The 19,000-nt window shown below is 27.1% G+C and overlaps 3 protein-coding genes across 4 annotated transcripts; 2 read left to right on the forward strand and 1 right to left on the reverse strand.

Moving 5' to 3' along the window:
- Positions 1 to 1,269: 1,269 nt before the first annotated feature.
- On the forward strand, positions 1,270 to 2,498 carry LOC110649071 (40S ribosomal protein S28-2). Its single transcript, XM_021803480.2, has 2 exons — positions 1,270 to 1,429; positions 2,108 to 2,498. Exons 1-2 carry the CDS (start codon positions 1,350 to 1,352, stop codon positions 2,304 to 2,306), a joined length of 279 nt encoding a protein of 92 aa, XP_021659172.2. The 5' UTR covers positions 1,270 to 1,349; the 3' UTR covers positions 2,307 to 2,498.
- A 1,151-nt stretch (positions 2,499 to 3,649) lies between these two features.
- LOC110649076 (protein-S-isoprenylcysteine O-methyltransferase B) lies at positions 3,650 to 6,607 on the reverse strand. Of its 2 annotated transcripts, XM_021803485.2 has the most exons (3): positions 6,476 to 6,596; positions 4,689 to 4,788; positions 3,650 to 4,560 (listed from the first exon to the last, which is right to left on the reverse strand). In XM_021803485.2, exons 2-3 carry the CDS (start codon positions 4,768 to 4,770, stop codon positions 3,974 to 3,976), a joined length of 669 nt encoding a protein of 222 aa, XP_021659177.2. In that variant the 5' UTR covers positions 4,771 to 4,788; positions 6,476 to 6,596; the 3' UTR covers positions 3,650 to 3,973. The 2 variants fall into 2 exon arrangements, with proteins under 2 accessions (XP_021659177.2, XP_021659178.2); XM_021803486.2 differs by lacking the exon at positions 4,689 to 4,788 and having other exon boundaries at positions 3,650 to 4,688; positions 6,476 to 6,607.
- Positions 6,608 to 8,541: 1,934 nt separating this feature from the next.
- Positions 8,542 to 11,613, forward strand: LOC110649075 (uncharacterized). Its single transcript, XM_021803484.2, has 5 exons — positions 8,542 to 9,039; positions 9,126 to 9,284; positions 9,730 to 9,811; positions 10,037 to 10,209; positions 11,223 to 11,613. The coding sequence occupies exons 1-4, from the start codon at positions 8,695 to 8,697 to the stop codon at positions 10,186 to 10,188; spliced, it is 738 nt and encodes a 245-aa protein (XP_021659176.2). The 5' UTR covers positions 8,542 to 8,694; the 3' UTR covers positions 10,189 to 10,209; positions 11,223 to 11,613.
- The last annotated feature ends 7,387 nt before the right edge of the window (positions 11,614 to 19,000 follow it).

Raw genomic sequence — 19,000 nt, forward strand, 5'->3', positions numbered from 1 at the left:
AACTATATATTAAAAGAATTATTGAATAAATTAATTAATTGATGAGATATTAGAGAAAATTAATTATTATTTATAATATCTGTAGTATATACATCAAAATGGGAAGGGAGAATAATGAGATTGTCAAAAATATTCTTAGTTTTTTTTAATTACTTATAATTATATTTTTTTATTATTTAATTAATATATTTTAAATAAAATAACAATAAAAAATTATTAGTTATAAAATTCTTAGACTCTAAATAACCTATAATAGCTTTTATTAAAAATAACAAAAAAAACTAATTAAAGCATAAGGATATTACCGTTGAACCCATTGGAATGTTTCAAGAGATCAATTTTTTAGTATTTCTTTTTATATGAGAATCACAGAGATAAAGACTGATTTTGATAAGACTGTGTATTCTTATATCATATTTATAATATTTTATTTATAATATTTTAGTTGATTACTTATTAATTTTATTTTTTAAATATTTTTTAATTAATATTAATTAAAAGTAAAATACAATCATTATATTTGATACTATGACAATAAATAATTAAATATAATTAATTATTAAAAATAATTAAATTATCATAATATTATATTATATATAAATAAAAAATTAAATTACAAATATATATACGGATTATAAATAATATATAATACAACTCTCAAAAAAAATGTATAATACACGTTGTACATAGAATATAGGATTAAGTTTAAAAATATATGATTTGTAATAATTATCTTTAAGGCGTGTTTAATAGAAAGTTAAAAAATTATAAATTAAATATTATTTTTATAAATTTTAATATAATTATTAACCTAATCTCCTTAATGTTAATACTTAATCTTTTAAAAAAATATAAAAATTAATATTAATAAAATAAAAAATTAATTTAATTATTTTAAATATCTAAATTAAAAGTTACAAAATAATAATTACTCTCATTAATTTGGTATCAAATACCGCTTTATTGTATTAGTTGAACAAAAGTTTAAGTTGGACATAGGATAAACAACTCCTATTTTAATCGAATTTAATTTTAATTAAATAATCAAATGATAAAAATATTTTAAAATTATATAATTTCAGAAAGTGTAATGCTTTTTTGTTAAAATATATTTTTATTTAAAATTTGGATGAATATTATTATTATATGTCAAGTTTTATTTTTATTTTATGGTATTATAGAAAATTATTTGTAATTTATTCTATAATAATTTTCTGCAAGTGATTAGGTATCAATACCAGAAGGATATATTAAATTACGATAGTACCCTACTCCAAATAAACAACAAGCGAGGACAAAATTGTAAATAAAAAGTCACACTATATCTTTTTAAACCCTAGATCTCGGCCATGTCTCTTAACCTTGCAACTGTTGCGACAAGAAATCTTAGCGGCTGCTCTTCCTCTCTCTCATTCTCCTATCTACTCAGGTTTGGTCTCGTTACGTCCTCTGCGTTTCCCGTTATATTCTACTCTTGTAATATGATCGTTGGCTTTTCTTTGCTTGTGCGTGTAAGTATCTGGGTAGGGTTAGAATTGCTGTTTGGTTTGATTAAGTGGATCTGACGGTGTTTCAAGCTTCTATACTTGTTGTTGTTTAGCTTAAAAAGCTGTGTAGTTATTGTATTTTAGCTTTCTTCAACTTTCAAGATCATGTGAAGTTTGGTTCTGGGATTTATGGGAGAAGTGAACATAGTAAGATTTTTAAGTTTAATTATCTATTATAACTATTGAAGTGTTAGCTTTGATTCTTTGCTGAGTAAGTGTTTCGGATTGGATTGTTAGATTAGGACGATGTATATGTGTGGCTTGAACCCTTTTAACTCGATTACTTGGAATGCACATTAGGGTTGCTATAGTTTGATTGTTTATACATAGGAAAGATTATTTTTTTTTTCAATCCAACCCATTAGTTTGATTATAAGGCATCTCTTCGACAAAATGGGATGACCAATTTTACACTGCATTTTCTTTAGCTGCTAAGACTCAGAATATATATACACATGCTCGTGCCTGTGCACACACGCATTCTCTTATGTGCAGTTTGATGTGTTTTAAAATTGGTCCTTTCTAGAATTTCTCTTAGGCTTGTATTTGGTTTCCTGCAGGATGGATTCACAGATTAAGCATGCCGTGGTGGTGAAAGTAATGGGTAGGACTGGATCCAGGGGTCAGGTGACTCAAGTCAGAGTCAAGTTTCTTGATGACCAGAATCGATTCATCATGAGGAATGTTAAGGGACCTGTTAGAGAAGGAGATGTGCTTACACTCCTTGAATCTGAAAGGGAAGCTAGGAGGCTTCGCTGATGGGTGTATTTTGCCCACTCTTGTTCTTATGATTTTCGTGATAGTAGCAAGGCTGTTTTGTCATGGTAGCTAAGAGTAATTTCCAATGCTTTTATGAGTTTTGTTATCTGGGTTCCATTTTCTCATAATGACAATATGAAGACATGAATTTTGATATATGGGTTATGAAAAAGACCTAGAGTTTGGTTTGAATTGTGGTTTTGATTGTTTGAATTTTTAGTTTTCAGGTATGCAAATGCTAATTTATGTTGCTTACATAGATGGGAAAGTGCTTGATGGCCTAGTTTTTTATTCATAGCATGCAATTGGTCCTTTGATATTGGCTTCGGTATTAACGTGTGCTTAATGCTTTTTAATCAATTGGCAGGTTAAATTGTATCCTGGAAGTGAAAAAGAAAGAGTATATTTTAATTTATTTTTTTTAATTCTTTGGGGACTAAATAAGGAAATTCTTTTGAATTACCTTCTGTTTATTATTGATTTTGATATTTTTTTAATATATAAGTTTTATCGTAATTTTATTTTTATAAGGCAAAATTTAATTTATTAATAACTATTTTTAAATGAATTGATTATTTGTTGATGAAATAGAAAAAAAAAAGTATAAATAAAAAAAATTATAGAAGTTTTCTAAATATATTAACTCTTGAAGTTTGAGGTTATAAATAATTTTTTTAGTTAAACTCTAAGTCACAGTAATTGTAAAATTATTAATGCATTTTATTTGATGTTTCAAACATAATAATTGATATTTATAAATTAAATTAGAAATTTAATTGAATGTGTAACCGTGCGATTAGCATAATTCCATGAGGAGAGTACCGTCAAAACTCAATCTGAAATTAAAATCAAGCCGAAATGATTTCATTTGTGGCTCACCGTTTTTGAATTTAGCCTAACGGTAATAATCCACTGTTTTTGATTTTAGCTTTTACAATGATGTTATCTAATTAAAATTATTTAATTAAAATTTGATTAGAATTCAAGCGAATTCAGTTCGAGGCCACAACTCCATATCTCAGAATTCAAGTGAATTCAGGCTGAAGCCACAACTTCATATCCATTATCACACGTTTCAAACCTTTCCATTGAGGGTAAAATGCAGGCAGTTCATACTGCAATGCTTCTCCAACGATTCATCATGAAGGATCAATTTTCCAGCTCTTTTCAAGATCTAAAACTGGTATTTCTGAGATCAGGATTTTGTGCGACCAATTGGGTCAGGTATTCCGTTTCCTTTGATGACTTTGATAGCCTTAGAGGCTATGTCATCTTCACCCCAGTAAAGAAGGTTTTTTGTTAAAGATATAACCTAATTACACTTTTTTTTAAGTGAATCATAGTTATTTTCAAACATATGGAGCTTGCATCATTAAAAACCTTACAACAATGGAGTCTGAGATCCGATAGATGTTCGACAAATCCAAAAAACCAATCGTAAGCATTCCAATACAAGCATACATACCAATTGACATAGGCTTGCACCAAGCACAAAGCCATAACATACAGAGATAGCTTACCTATGGTTGATCAGTGCAGTTTTAAATAAGTTCCAAATCATCTTGATAGAACAGCACTGCAGTTTTCCTCTGGCTTCCTCGAGTAGATGCACATTAGACTAGCAATGGCAAAATGAATGCAAGTGTGCCTCAAGCTCTATAAGGTCTTCACTTCACAAATGGAATCCCGGATGGAGTTCGCTGAGCATATTCCTCATATTGAGACCCAAAAAACTGTCTCAAGAAAAACTCTTCGTATGGTATCCGGTCTGCAAAGAAGCTCCAGACAACAACTGCAAATGCAATTGTCGATATGGGATTACAGAGCATTATCTGAGTGCTAACTGACCAGATGAAGAAACCAGTATATCCCGGATGACGAACAAAACTATAGACTCCATGAGTAATTAGCTTGTGATGCTCCTCATGATAAATCTTGATAACATGTGTGAAGGCCCGCCCAGCTGTTATAATTGCTATTTTCCGAATGAGTTCCCCAATTAAGACAAGTGCAAGGCCTAAGTTAGTCACCCACCAATATTCCTTCAATGCAGGAAATAAAGAAATTTCAATGAAGTATTCAAGCAATGATAATATCATCGCCAGAAGATAGTTCTTGCTGATCAGAAGTGACTTGAGTGTAACATTTGATTTCCCATGAAAGGCAACTGCTAGAATGTATTCAGAACCATGAAAGAAGATAATGGCCAAAAACATCTGAGATAACTGTCTGCAGGTTGTGTAACCGAATATCTCTGTCATTTTTGTCAAACTTTGTGAGTCAATTTCAGTCTCTGATGCACTGAAACAGATCTACAATGCTATGCTATGCTATCTTAATGAATGGCTACAATAAAAATACTTCATGCAAGCAACTTCAGACCTGAAAAAGAAGCAGAGATATGTGTCACTAATACTGAGTCTTCAATTTTGGTATCGCCTAAAAGGTGATTAAAAATTGACATCTTCAAAAATGAAATCTTCTGCACAAGAGAGAAGAAAGAAAGTAGAGTTTAGGAATTTGGGCATATACTGTCAGAATCAGGATCCGGATCTGCTTGGAGATTTCAAATAATTCCAACAATCATAAAATCTGAATACATTAAATATAAACGACATCTTCTTATCTACTTGGAGATGTCAGATAATCACTAACATAATCTAAGGAATGAATCAGAATAAATGAAATGAAAGCAATCAAAATAACTTCAAATCACTGAAAGTTAACAAGCAAACAAAATGCAAAATGTAGTTTTTACACCTATTAATATTAGTTTTTAAATTTCATAATGAGCATTTATTCTTTGTTTCTTTTGAGGGAAATGGATGAAAAAGAAAAGAAATATCAATTCCAAAGGAAAAGAGGGGAAAATGGTGGAAATTAAAATTCCTAATTTCCCTCCAAACCTCCAAAAAATTTCTCTCCAATCTGGAGTGAAAATGAGCAAATGAGAAAGTAAAAAAATTATAAGTGTTGAAGTTATGAATATACCCTTACACCACATAAATAGCAAAGGGAAAAGGCTACATGATGAGAGTATAACAGTAAAAATAGACTTAAACTTATTGCTCTTCTTTTCTATCTACTTCTCACATAAGGTATCCAATCAAAATAAATAGAAATTAGATTTCTTTTCTTTTCCTTTACTTAATTTCTTTTCATTTCCATTGCACAATTAAAAAAACCAAAGAAAGGCTTAATGCATATACTGAATCATTCCCATATTCCAATAAAGATGAAGAAAAATATCGGCAGGCTTGTAATTGGAGACCTCAGTTGCATCACAATCAAATGATCATATGCATAAGCTTTTCTGAAGAGAGTTGTGAAAAGTTGGAAATACACTCATCACCTAATTGTTATATTTATACTTGTATGAGCAACAATGCAAGTTTGGCATATGTAATACCTACTTATAAAATTCTGAATCACAGCTTGTTTGAGAGGAAGTTTTTGGAGGTAAGGGATGGGTTTTTAAAGTACCTATGCTTGTTTGGGAGGAAGGTTTTTTAAAGGAGATAAGGTTTTCAGAGGTTTTAAAACCTCCAAAACCTTCACCTTTTTAACCCACTAAATTGGTGGGTTGGAAGCTTTTACTACTTTACACTGTTTTCTTAATTTTTTTGCATTCCTTTCTTTATCAAATACCACGAATAGAAATGGTTAATTTTCAGTTATTTCACATGTTTCATCAGATTCAACTCCATTGCTTTTCAGCAGTCTCATACCTTCTCCAATAAAACGCTCATAGAAAATGCATAACTATAACTAAGCATCCGCTCAAATGGCACCAAGGCCGCCAAAGCTAATCCTTAACTAGAAGTTCCAATTCAACGCATAAGTTGCCCAGAGAAAAAAACATCATTCGAGCAAACTATCAAACAACTAATCCACAAACAGTGATCATGAGCTTCAAGCCAACCAATGACAGGAATTAAAATCCAAACCAAAGTTATCAGAACATAATTCCATGTTAAACCCTGAAAAGCTTCAACAACATCTTAAGAGAAATATCCGAAAATGTATAGCTGAGAACTTTAACATGGAAAAATAAGTACCAACTTCACAATAATCACGAAACCCAATTGAGAATTGAGCCAAACTTGAATAATGAGATTGAAATTACGCATAAGTCTACAAACTAAAGGAAAGGCAGGAGGAAATCATACCTCAAATGGAGATGGCTTCACGGAGAGAAAAGGAAGAGGTGCGGCAATTCACCAGCCAAAGATGAGTTCTCTTTTTTCTGGAATGAAGTTCAAAGACACATTACGCCCAATTAGCCCAAATAAATCTTAAAAAAAAAATAAATAAATTGGCCGAATGAAAATTTTAAGTAAATTGTAGTTTAATCCTCGATAATTGATTAAATTTGTAATTTAATTTTTATAATTTTAGAATTAAATAATTTAATTTTTGATATTTAAATAAATTTGTAAGTTAATTCTCATCATTAAAATTTTAGTTAAATTATTATTAATTTTTAAAATAATACTAAAATGTCTTAACTTTACTTTTTAATTTGAAAATAATTAAGTTCCTAGATTTTATTTTATTTCTAATTTAATCTTTAAAAATTTATTTATTAACAATCATATATTTTAAAATGTGACTTTTATTAAATTAAAATTAAAATTAAAATTATAGTTATTAAAAATATAAATTAATTATTTTAAAATTTTTAAATATTTTAATTAATTATAAAATTATCTATATATTTTATAAAATAATTTTTAAATATTATAACTATTTATAAATATGCTCATATATATATATATAATTAGATGAAAATTGTAATAAAATAAAATATCAGTAATTAAATTATTTTTTATTAAAAATAAAATAAAAAGTATTTTAATCATTTTTAATTAATTTAATGATATAACTAATTGTGATTCTAATGGCATGAGTTAACTTATAATTTATTAAAATATTAATAATTAAATTATTTAATTTTAAAATTATAGTGATTAAATGATTGTTAACAAAATCTCAGGATCTAAATTATCTATAAAATAAAATTTTATAGATTAAATTATTTTAGATTAAAATTAAAGTTAATGGCATTTTAGTCTTTTTTATTTATTGGAATTAATGATAATTTAGTTGAAAATTTAATAATAAAAGCTAATATATAGGTTTATTAAAATGTCATGTATTAAATTAGATAGTTTTAAAACTATTAGAATTAAATTGTAGGATTAACTAATTATAAGAACTAAATTTAAAAGGATATGCTAAAATTAATATTCGTTAAAAATTGAGTTATTTTTGTTAATTGATAATTTTAATTATTTTTTTATTAAATTTATTGATAAAATTGAAAAAAATATAAAGGATTTAGAATTAAATGATAAATTAAATTTGTTAAAACTGAAAAAAGTTTATAAATATTTTATTTTTTTGTAATTTAGTCATAATTAAATATTATTTTTTTATATTTTTAATAATAAAATATTATTATTTAAATATTAGAATTATTTATTACTTTTAGTAATTAAAAATTATTTATTATTATTATTATTTAAAATAAAAAAGAATAAAAATAAATTTAAGAACATCTACCTGGAAATTGAACAGTAATCCAAAAATTAAGGACACCACAATTAAACAACAAAAATCCAGCAATAAAAATTTCTCATAAGAATGAAAACTCAACCATTAATGCAAATTCAATAAAAAATGCGAATTCATATTAATTTCATTTTACTAAACAGTTAAACTATTTAAAAATTAATTTTAAGTAATTTATTAAATAATTAATTATTATTTTTAAATTAATTTGTAAATTAAAAAATAAATTTTAAATTAAAAGTTAAAAATAAATAGTTAAAATAAACAAAATTTAAAATTAAATAAAAAATAAAAATAAAAATAAAAATAATATTAACTGAATTTTATTGAAAATTTTGGTTGAATTTAATTTATTGATTTGAACTTATTTTTAGTTTTTATATTTTATGTTTGCATTTACTTCAAATTTTATAAAAGTCTACAATATTATTAAAAAAATTCATAAATTAAACAAATTGATCAATAATTGAATCAAATAAATTAAACTTGTCAAAATATTAATCGAATTGAATTAATTGAAAATTTAAAATAAATTAAATTATTTCAATTTTTTAATTATAATCAATTTCTGTTCATCCGTAAAAAAATAGGCATAAAGAGGAAATAAAGGGGATTCTGGGTTGGTAGTCTTTGGGCTTCAACTTTTCAATTGGTCCAAAATACAGACCCAGCAGTCCAACACTACACTAAAACGTCTCCCTAACAAGCCGCAGCCCATATTGCCTCCGCTGCTCCGCAGCCTCTGGTATACTTTCCTCGCCTTCTCTCTTCACCGTCAGCGACAGCGAAGTTCCAGGCTTCCAGGATCAGGAGGATGGAAGAAAAGCTCGTGAGACCAAGAAACGATGGCGTTTTGGATGGGAACGGCGACGATGATGACCTGCCTATGCTGAGCTCTCATGCTCTAGCGGCTCTTAGAGAGTTCATCGAAGAACAGAACCAGTTAAATGTTGATGAACGCAGGGAAGAAACCGGAGCTGAAGAAACTGGCGGTAAAGTGACCTTAGTATCCGAAGATTGGAGGCTCAGCCAATTCTGGTATGACCCTTTAACCGCAGAGACCGTTGCCAAGGAGGTTATTGCTTTACTGGGCAACAACTCCAATCCCAGTTCTCGGGTTGCTTGCATCGCTTGCCCTACTCTCTATGCCTATATTAAGGTTATAAAATAAGGAAAAGAACAGTTCTTGATAATGGGTTTCTCTTATTTGTGTCTTGTTTTTTTACTTTTTGGTTGTTTTTTCAGAAAATTAAACCGAATGTTTCTGTGCAATTGTTGGAATATGACAAAAGATTTGGGCAATATGGAAGTGATTACACGTTCTATGATTACAATGAACCTGAAGAGTTACCTTCTGAGCTGAAGCAGGCTTTCCAAGTTGTAGTTGCTGATCCTCCTTACCTGGTTAGACATTTTTCTTTACACCTGAATCATGCCTTTCTAGGATACCATATTGTTACTTTTAGGTGTTCTATCAACAAATTTGTATTCTCTAATGATTTAAGTTTTGATTTATAGTTTCACAAATTTTGTGTTGCGGAATTCTGCTATGTTTTGGTTTGTGCATAATTGTAAAGGCTATTGTGCTAGATATTACACCCAATGAAACCAAGTCTTCTGTTTGAGTTACACTTGATGCAGTAAGGTTTAAGGTTTGAGATTTGAAGTGGGTTCAACCATCTATTTGACTCATTGCAGATGTTTAGTTTTGTAGGAGAGCCTTTTTCTCTTCATTGTGAAACCATGGAAATGTAATATTGTTTTTTTTTCTTTGTTTGTAAACTTGCAAACTGTTAAAGTATCATATGACAGGGTGATGATCTCATTTAGCTGATGTTTATGTTGGCAGAGTAAGGAGTGTTTGGAAAAGGTTACTGAAACAATTTCTTTTCTTGCAACACCTGGAAAATCCCACTTGCTTCTTCTCACTGGTAACTACTAGTTCTTCTCCAGTCCACTCCTAACATAATTGCTTTTAATACTGTAGCTCTTTAAAATCTGGCAGCTCCTACTAGCACAGTCTAGCGTTTTGAAAGAATGAGTGATTGGTTCTTTAGAATCAGGAGTTTTATGTAATCAGATATCTAGCAAGAGTTGAATCATACATTACTTGTAAAATTTTCAAGGTCTAATGGATTGTGATTCATGACTTATAGGGGAGGTGCAGAAAGATAGGGCTGCCGAGCTCTTAGGCTTGCATCCATGTGGTTTTAGGCCTCAACACTCCAGCAAGCTGGGGAACGAGTTTCGGCTATTCACAAATTATGATCCTGGGATGAGATTGGGAGGGTGGGAGCTGGAGAAATAGATTCCTGTTTTCTTGGATATGGTGAGTTGATGTTATTGTGATTTTACAAATATACTTTTGGGAAAATTACTATTTAGTTCCTGCATTTTAACGAAATTAACTACTTGATCTCTGTATTTTGAAAAACATACTATTTAGTCCATTTGTTTTGCTTTTGTTAAACTGTTTAGTCCCTCCGTTAATTTTTTTGTTAGTCACTTAGTCAGTGTTAGTCATACTACTATTTAGTCACTCTATTTTAGTGAAACTAATCAGATAGTCTGTAATTTTGAAAAACATATTAGTTAGTCTCTGTAATTTAGTTTCGCTAACTATTTAGTCTCATAATTATTTTTTAAACCTAAATTATCCTAATTTTCTCTCTTATTTCTGTCTTACCCTTTCTTATTATTTTTTCTCGTGTTTCTTCTCCTTTGCTCACTCTTTCTCCCCTTCATTCTCTCTCTGTTTTATATCTTTTGATAAGAAATAGTACAAGTTGTCTGTGTGAAAATATTAATAAGTTTTCCTAGTTCTCTAACTAATTAAGGAAAATTGTTTCCCAATAGAAAAACACAAAAATGATATCCAAGAAATTGAATAAAAATATTTGAACAATTTAAAAAATATAAATTTAGATTTAGTCTCCACATAGCAATTTTCATTTTTATTCAAGAATATAATTTTCAAAATATTATGTTTTTCAAAATATAAGAATCAACTAATTAGTTTCACTGAAATAAAGGGACTAAATAGTAATGTTTTTCAAAATGTAGGGATCAACTAATTAATTTTCTTAAAATAGATGGACTAAATAGTAGTTTACTGACATTGACTAACAAAAAATTTGACAGAGGGACTAAAGAGTTTAACGGAAGTAAAATACAGGCATTAAATAATGTATTTTTCAAAATATAGGGACTAAGTAATTAATTTCGCTAAAATACAATCATTAAATAGTAATTTTCCCTGTACTTTTTCTTCCTACAAGTATTCGTGTGTGGCTTTGCACATTGCCTACAATATTGGTTGTGATGAACATTTTGGATTTGCAGATTACTTAGAAAGTGAAAATTCCAGATTGAAAGTTTTACTCTGGATTAGTTCATCTTATAGGATATAGTTCAGACCACAAATTTGATGTTGAGCTTTTGTCATGGGAAGAAAGATTATGGATGGAGTTTTTCCTTTTTCAGGATGTATTGATGTGTTATGAATGTTTCATTGTAGTGGTGCTGGTACATTCCACATATTTCCATCTTCGTCTTTTTGCCCATCAAGTGTCTCGAGTTACATTTTTTTTTTAATTCGTCTTTCTGTTGTCAGCCAGATTTGATTTGTAATGTTGGAGTTTTCATTTATTCGTCTTCCATTTTCAGAAGCAAATGTTAATGCAGAATGTCTCATGCTTTTTCTTAAAATAGAATTTTGTTTAGATTTTTCGTAGCATCTGTCTTTCTCTCTCCCTCTCCTTGGGCAACCAAGGTTAACAGTGAAGCTAAAAGGTGTACTTGAGTCAATAGAAACATGAATGAGGATTGGAACATGATGCAGTTTTGGTGCTGCATATGCAAAGCAAGTATGATGAGCCATTATTTGCACCATAGGCAGCAAAACCAGAATTTGTAAGCACAAGAAAAAAAGAGGTGCAACTTTGTAAATGCTTGGAAAGCCATGGAAATGATCTCTAATTTTTATTCTCTCTCTGTGTAATCATTCTCTAGGAATGTTGGGGGTGGTTCAGAGGATGGAAGTTGTTGGGTCTTGGGGGTTTGGAGTGGGGCATGGATTTGGTGTGGAATCCAACAGCCACACCATTCAATAATTTATTTACATCTTAATTTTGGTTGTTTCTAGTGTAATGAATGTGTGAAGTGAGGTTGCCTGTAATTTTCTCAACATTTGAATGGTCTTATTGAGTTGAAAGGTCCTATTCTATCTTTTAAATAATATAAGGCGTCCATTTTCGGGTATTTGATTTTATTAAAATTATTATCTTTTTTTTTTATTTTTTTTACCTTATAATTTGTGTGAAATTTTTTTGAGTTACCTAATTACTCAATTTGTTCCTATTCAATTAAAATATTTGTCATATTCAATGTTATAATTTTAAGAGATAACTGTTAGAAGAAAAAAAAAAAACTCAGCTTTTTAAATTTTTACAATTCTATCATATATTATGAAAATTATTAATTAAATTTTAAATTTTTTTAACCCTTTTCAATTTTATCCCATAGTTTCTTAATATCATATTTTAGTTTTATCTGTTAATATTGAAGAATTATTTAAATACAATTTATCAAATATATATTAATAAAATGTATTTATATTGAATTAATTTTTTTTTTTAAAGATATGTCTTTTTCTTTTATGTTAATTTTAACTAAGTCATATTTACGTGATGCATTACATAGCATTTTTGTTAGTGAAATAACATTTTTTATTTAACAATAAAATAGAATTAGTAAGTTTTAAAAAATTAAGAATTAAATTAGTAATTCTCATAGTGTGAATGTAATTGCAAAATTTTGAAAAATATAATATATTTTTTTTTACATTATAACATGTACATAAATTTAAGTTACACATCAATAAATGAACACAATTTTTCCTTGATTTGATCATTAAATCAAATTTATAAGGTACGAGAGAAAAAAAATTTACCATAACAAAAAGTTTAAGATGCATACAATTACAACTCTTTAAATAAATTCTCACAATACTATTAAAATAAAAAATAATATAATATTTATATTGATCAATTTGTTATTTTTTATATATTTTGAAAATGACAAATTATATAATACATTTATATAAACGTAAAAGTTACTAAAATTTAGTAAATTAGATGCACCCAATAATCTTCTATTGCCTTAATATAGTATAACTAGCATAATATCCATATTATGTATGGATAATTTATAATTTTTATTTTTTAATTTAATTTTTAATTACATTTTAAATAAAATAAATTATTATTGTTAAATTAACTTTTAATTAAAATTTATTTCTTATTTAATTTAGTTTAAATAAAATTTTATCAGCTATAACAATAAATTTTTAATTAATTTTTACTCTAGATAATTAAAATATCTATTTAGTTTTTTTTTATACATGCATTAATAGTAGTTTTTATGATTACTTAGATTAAAATGTAATAAAATTACTTTATTCAAAAACTAATTTAAATTTTATGAAATTTTTATATTTTATCTCATAATTTATATAATTTATTTTTTTGAATTACAGAAAATATATTAGATTAATGAAAAAATAATGTTATTTAAAAATATATAAATATAATTTTTTATTGTTAATATAATAAAAAATATATAAATATAATTTTTTATTGATAATATAATAAAAATATATTAAATTACTAATAATAAATTGAATTATTTAATTTTAATAATAATGAAAATATATAATATTATTATTAATTAAAAATAATATTTTATTATATTATTTTTAAAAACATTACATTTTTAATTTTTAAAGTGTAATTTTTTTATTAATCTAATATATTTTTTATAAAATAATTCTTTTATAAAAAAAATTATCGTTTTATATAAATTTATAATATAAGATAAATATACTTCATGAAAATTAAAATTTTAAAATATCATCTTTTTTATTAATATAATAAATATTAAAAATACATATTATTTTTCAAAAAACAGATTCTATAATTTTAATATTGTAATTTTATTTTTTTTAATCATCTTTACTTGTAGTTAAATTTTCGATACAATCATATTTGCATTCTATTTTGAAATTCTACTTTTATATAAAAATATAATTGAGAGATAATTAATACAGAAAAATATATTTAATTAAAATTTAAAAATATTTCTGTTGAAAATTAATGGTAATAAAATATGGATAACTAAAATATTAATTATAATTGTATTCAATATATAATTATAATGAAATAAATTATTAAAAATTTTAAGAAATATTAAATAAGAAATTTATAAAAAAATTAATAATTAAATAAATATTAATTAAATATATTTAAATAAATAAATTTTAAGAATAATAAATAATAACTTTTGAAAGAAAATAATAAAAAATAGGGTAAATAAAAAAAAATTTAAAAACACTTAGATAAAATGAAAATACTTAGCAAGAGGAGAATGGTTGATATGTATCAAATATCTTATATATAGCTATATATAGATAAATAAATAGAAATCATTTAAATAAAAATTTAATTTTATAATTAAATATTATTTAATTAAAAAATGATAACACAAATATTTAAATTCAATTTTTATAATAGTAAATATTTTTTATTTATTTAGCCGTTTTAATTCTATGGCCATAAGTTAGTCATAATAACTTATTGTAGCTATAATGACAATAATAATATAAGTATTAATTAATATTAAGAAAGTAAAAAAAAATATTAAATTTTTAACAGAAAAATTAATATATATTAATTATAAATAAGTTAAATATTTTATTTTATTTTTATAATTTTTTATGTAAATTATACTTTTTATTTCTTAAATTTTTAATAATAATAATTAAAAGAAAAATAAAGAATTTAAATATTAATTTGCATATAGCCACTTATATGGTTTCCAATTAAATGTCTAATCAATCGATCAATCTGATTTTCATGACTATGAATAGAATTAAAAAAACATTGTTGTAACAAACACAAATTTTATTATGATTAAATTTTTATTAATTTAATTTAATATAATATAAGAATGATTTCAAACAGATTTATGATGATTTGGCATTAGAACTATTCTGAATATCCTTATGAATTTTTTTTTTCCAAATCCTTATTATTCATAGCAGAATTCGTTACAGACAGACATAATAACGATGATGGCGATAATGAGATAACATAATTTTATTTATTTATTATTATTTATTTTTTAATATATATGATATAATTTTATTATCATATATTTATTTTCAACAATTAATTAAATTTAATTTTTTATTATCATCTATATTTTACTTTAATTAAAATTGATTTTAAAAAATTTATAAGTAACGAAATTAAATAAAAATATATAACTCTAGTTAGTTAAAATATTATAAATAAAATTGTGGTACAAGGAAACGAATATTTTAATTTATAGATAAAAATTTATTATTCAATAAACTTGTAGCCAAAATAATTTGTTTTTTTTTTTTTATAGATAATAGAGATTGCTTGACAAATATATATATATATATATATATATATATGTGTGTGTGTGTGTGTGTGTGTGTGTAAAGTACACAAGCTTTGCAGGTAAAGTTTCTGCTTCACGTCATCTTGGTTTTGATCATAATGTGCCAGCTATATGGATTGTTGACATATATATACATATATTTGATGGTTTTCTAATTCCACTTTCCACAATAAATGGATTAAACATCAAATTCTTAGAAATTGAATGGGTAAATGGATGCTTGAGATAATGAACAAAAGGAGAAAGAATTGAAAGGATGATTAGTCCCATCATCTTCTTTGGTAGTTGAATGTATGATAGGCTTCAATAAACCGCTCTGCTTTAAGTCCTAAGTCCGATAGAATGCAGCAGAAAGCTTTCCCTGCATAACTGAAATGGTATGAATGTCATACTCTAGCTTGATAATAATTATAAATCTTGGCATCATGATTTACGGAAGTCACTTTCTTGTAAATTTGTGCTGGGTTAACACATTCACCGTTAAGGTATTCAGATGTCAGCATCTCTAAAACACACCTACCAGCTTGAGTAAACATCAACAAGCTTATTGTAATCCCATTCATATAATTCTCGTGCCATGAATTCTCGAGTACCTAACAAATGCTGCTGCAAGTTAAGAAATAATGCAATTGGCTAAAATGGACATAATTGTTTATAAGTTTCAATGAGAGTAATTAACGAGTACCTATGACACTATGTGCTGATTGAGAACCCTGTTGGATTGCTGCAAGGCCTAGATCACCAATCTTGACTAGTCCAAGATGGCCATCGACAAAGATCATTTTCCAATTATTCCAAGAATTTATAATGCACAAAAAAAGAAAGTGAAAGTGAAAGTGAAAGTCAGAGTTTGTCAATCAAGTGGATAAAGAAATTCAGCAAAAATTGTTTAAACTCATTTAGTAGACAGTCTAAACACATTATACCTTTCAGTTGTAGGCTATTTAATCTTTCTTGCGGCCTTGAGGAGTGCTGAAACAATAGTTTTGAATTATGCACAAACTACTAATGTCGCCCTTATGACTAAAGTGACATTATTTCTTAGCTCCTTTGCAATCTAAAGATTATTTGTGATGACAGATGCATTTTACAACACTACCACATGGCACATATGGGTGTGTGCATCAACTGTCAACACAACCATATAGCACTAGAATAAATAAAAAATATATTAGTGATAATTCAGTGAAGCAAGAACAGACCACTTGCAAATAATTCATCACAGCCGTATTAGATAAACTAATTCAAGGTGAATCATTAGGCACTTTAAAGCGATTTTTGCAAGTTGATATATGCAATCTAATATCTTTTTATCAATTGAATTGTTTGGACCGAATTAGAAATTCATTCCGCAAGAGCAGTTGTTCCTAATGTTCCAAACCATCAAAGACTTGGACGAACAAACTGATAAAGAGCTTGTACATAACTGAAGGCAGGTTGTACATTACTTTCGTATCCCACCAATGGGTAACATTCAAAATAATTGCAGATTAATTTAATTAATGTGAAGGGGCAACGGGGAGAGAGATCAGAACAAAAATTCAATGGATAAATCATTCCACTAATGTGAAGGTTGTCTCACCAATCATGCAAAACGCATTAGAACTAACATACATTTCCACAACCAATAATTTTCGTGTCACATACATTTCCAAATAAATTTTTGTTTTCTTTTTCTATAGCTTAAAAATTAAAAGAAAACTAATATCGTCTGAAGCTGACACCAAATTTATCATCATTCAAGAAACGAAGTACTTTCCATGGAGGAGAATCCCAAACTGCTAACTCTTGAATTTGCAAACCATGACTCTGCTTTGCAAGAGAATCTGCACAGAAATTTTGTTCTCGATAGACATGGGATAAACAACAATGCCAATTCATCTTCATAAGTCTTCGACAGTCTTGGATTAAAGCAGCTAAAGGATGAAAGAATATATCTTCCTCACTATTAATCAATTTAACCGCCTTTAAACAGTCTGATTCTATAATTACTCGGCGAAACCCATTCAACCAAGCTAGTTGAAGTCCAAATGAAATCCCAATTAATTCTGTAGCTAGAACAGAAGTTTCACCAATGTTAAAGCCGAACCCTAGCAACCAATTTGATGAAGAATCTCGCAAAAGACCACCAGCACTTGCATCACCTGGATTGCCTAAACAACTTCCATCCACGTTTAACTTAACCCATCCTTCAGGAGGAGGGTGCCAGGCATAATCACAAACTATATTTGGAATGTAAGGAGCATTGGGCTGGAAATTGAAATCCTGGAAATCGATTTGCCAGGAGCATTGAGAAATCGCTGTTTGAATTTGAGAAAAGTCCTTTAATTCTGTATCTGTTGGATTACAATAAAAATAATTTTAATAATATGTTAGAGTAATCTATATATAAAAATTAAATAGAAATAGAGGATCAATATACATATTTCAATAAAAATTATTGTTGCTTAATTAAAGATCTTGCAAAAAAATTATGTAAAATAAATCTGAATAGATTATAATAATCATAAACATAATGTGAATCATAAACATAAGATTTAACCATCATCCTAATAATAGATCTTGAACAAATATATTCTCACAAATCTATAAAGCATACCTGATGCTGAGTTTAATTGAGCCATGCTAATAATTGAGAGAGACCCTTTGATTTAATAAACTGATTTCTCCCTCTTGACCCTTCTTTATTCACACACAAGAATTTAGCGATGGAAGACTTTCTTGAGATGACCCTATTATCTCTGATTTTATGAAAGAAAATGTAGGTGACCTTATGGGTAGAGAGAGGACCGGCTTATATATATATATATATCCAAGACTTAATCTGATACTTTCATTAAGTATCTTTATATAATTAGAATTATGATTTACTTTAATTAGAGTAATCCTTGTACAATTAGGATTTGTATTAATTAAAATAAATATCAATTAATATTGGACCACATTAAAGAAATTGATTTTGGCCCATATGTAATATTAATTACTGGACAAAATCTTACATTCTCCAACTTGACACAATTATTAAGTGATATAAACTTTAATAACATAATCATTAGGCGCACATAAAATAAATAAATCATTTCCATAATGTACTTCATAATTACCTTCTACAATAAATTACTAAGTGTGAATTATGACGGTTGTACATTGTTTGATCACATACTCCCTTCCGTATACCACAACACTAGTAGGTATATATATATATATATATATATATATATATATATATATATATATATATATATATATATATATATATATATATATATATATATATATTTCAGCGTCCTGGACCCAAGTCCAGACCCGATTATCAGTTGAAACGGTTAGATCTTGACCCGAAGAACAACAAACAGGAGCACCGTATCATTGATATAAGAATATGAGTGGCAGTTATAATTGGCAATCGAAAAGGAAATCGCAGGAGAAAATTTGAAGTTAACGCTAAGAAATGAGACCTACATTGTCGCAGAGGTGAGCTCCCGATCTTCACTTTCCTTCTTCACCCTTCAATCTCAATGCTTAGCGTTAGGGTTTCTTAATTGTAACTCTTTTTTTTACCTCTTTTGGTTGTTTGGTTTCTGGTAAAATGCGGCAAAAGAAATGAAATGAAAAGTTTGAATCTCTCTTTTTTC

This window comes from Hevea brasiliensis, chromosome 5 (genome assembly GCF_030052815.1).
Source record: "Hevea brasiliensis isolate MT/VB/25A 57/8 chromosome 5, ASM3005281v1, whole genome shotgun sequence".
NCBI classification, from domain to species: Eukaryota; Viridiplantae; Streptophyta; class Magnoliopsida; order Malpighiales; family Euphorbiaceae; genus Hevea; species Hevea brasiliensis.

Bases quoted from the DNA above. Each gene is read 5' to 3' on its own strand.
- LOC110649075 (XM_021803484.2), top strand. From the start codon at position 8,695: ATGGAAGAAAAGCTCGTGAGACCAAGAAACGATGGCGTTTTGGATGGG. The intron at 9,040-9,125 runs GTTATAAAATAA...TTGTTTTTTCAG, and splicing joins CTCTCTATGCCTATATTAAG to AAAATTAAACCGAATGTTTC. The intron at 9,285-9,729 runs GTTAGACATTTT...TTATGTTGGCAG, and splicing joins TTGCTGATCCTCCTTACCTG to AGTAAGGAGTGTTTGGAAAA.
- LOC110649071 (XM_021803480.2), top strand. From the start codon at position 1,350: ATGTCTCTTAACCTTGCAACTGTTGCGACAAGAAATCTTAGCGGCTGC. The intron at 1,430-2,107 runs GTTTGGTCTCGT...GGTTTCCTGCAG, and splicing joins TCATTCTCCTATCTACTCAG to GATGGATTCACAGATTAAGC.
- LOC110649076 (XM_021803485.2), bottom strand. From the start codon at position 4,770: ATGTCAATTTTTAATCACCTTTTAGGCGATACCAAAATTGAAGACTCA. The intron at 4,561-4,688 runs GTCTGAAGTTGC...CAAAAATGACAG, and splicing joins TATCTCTGCTTCTTTTTCAG to AGATATTCGGTTACACAACC.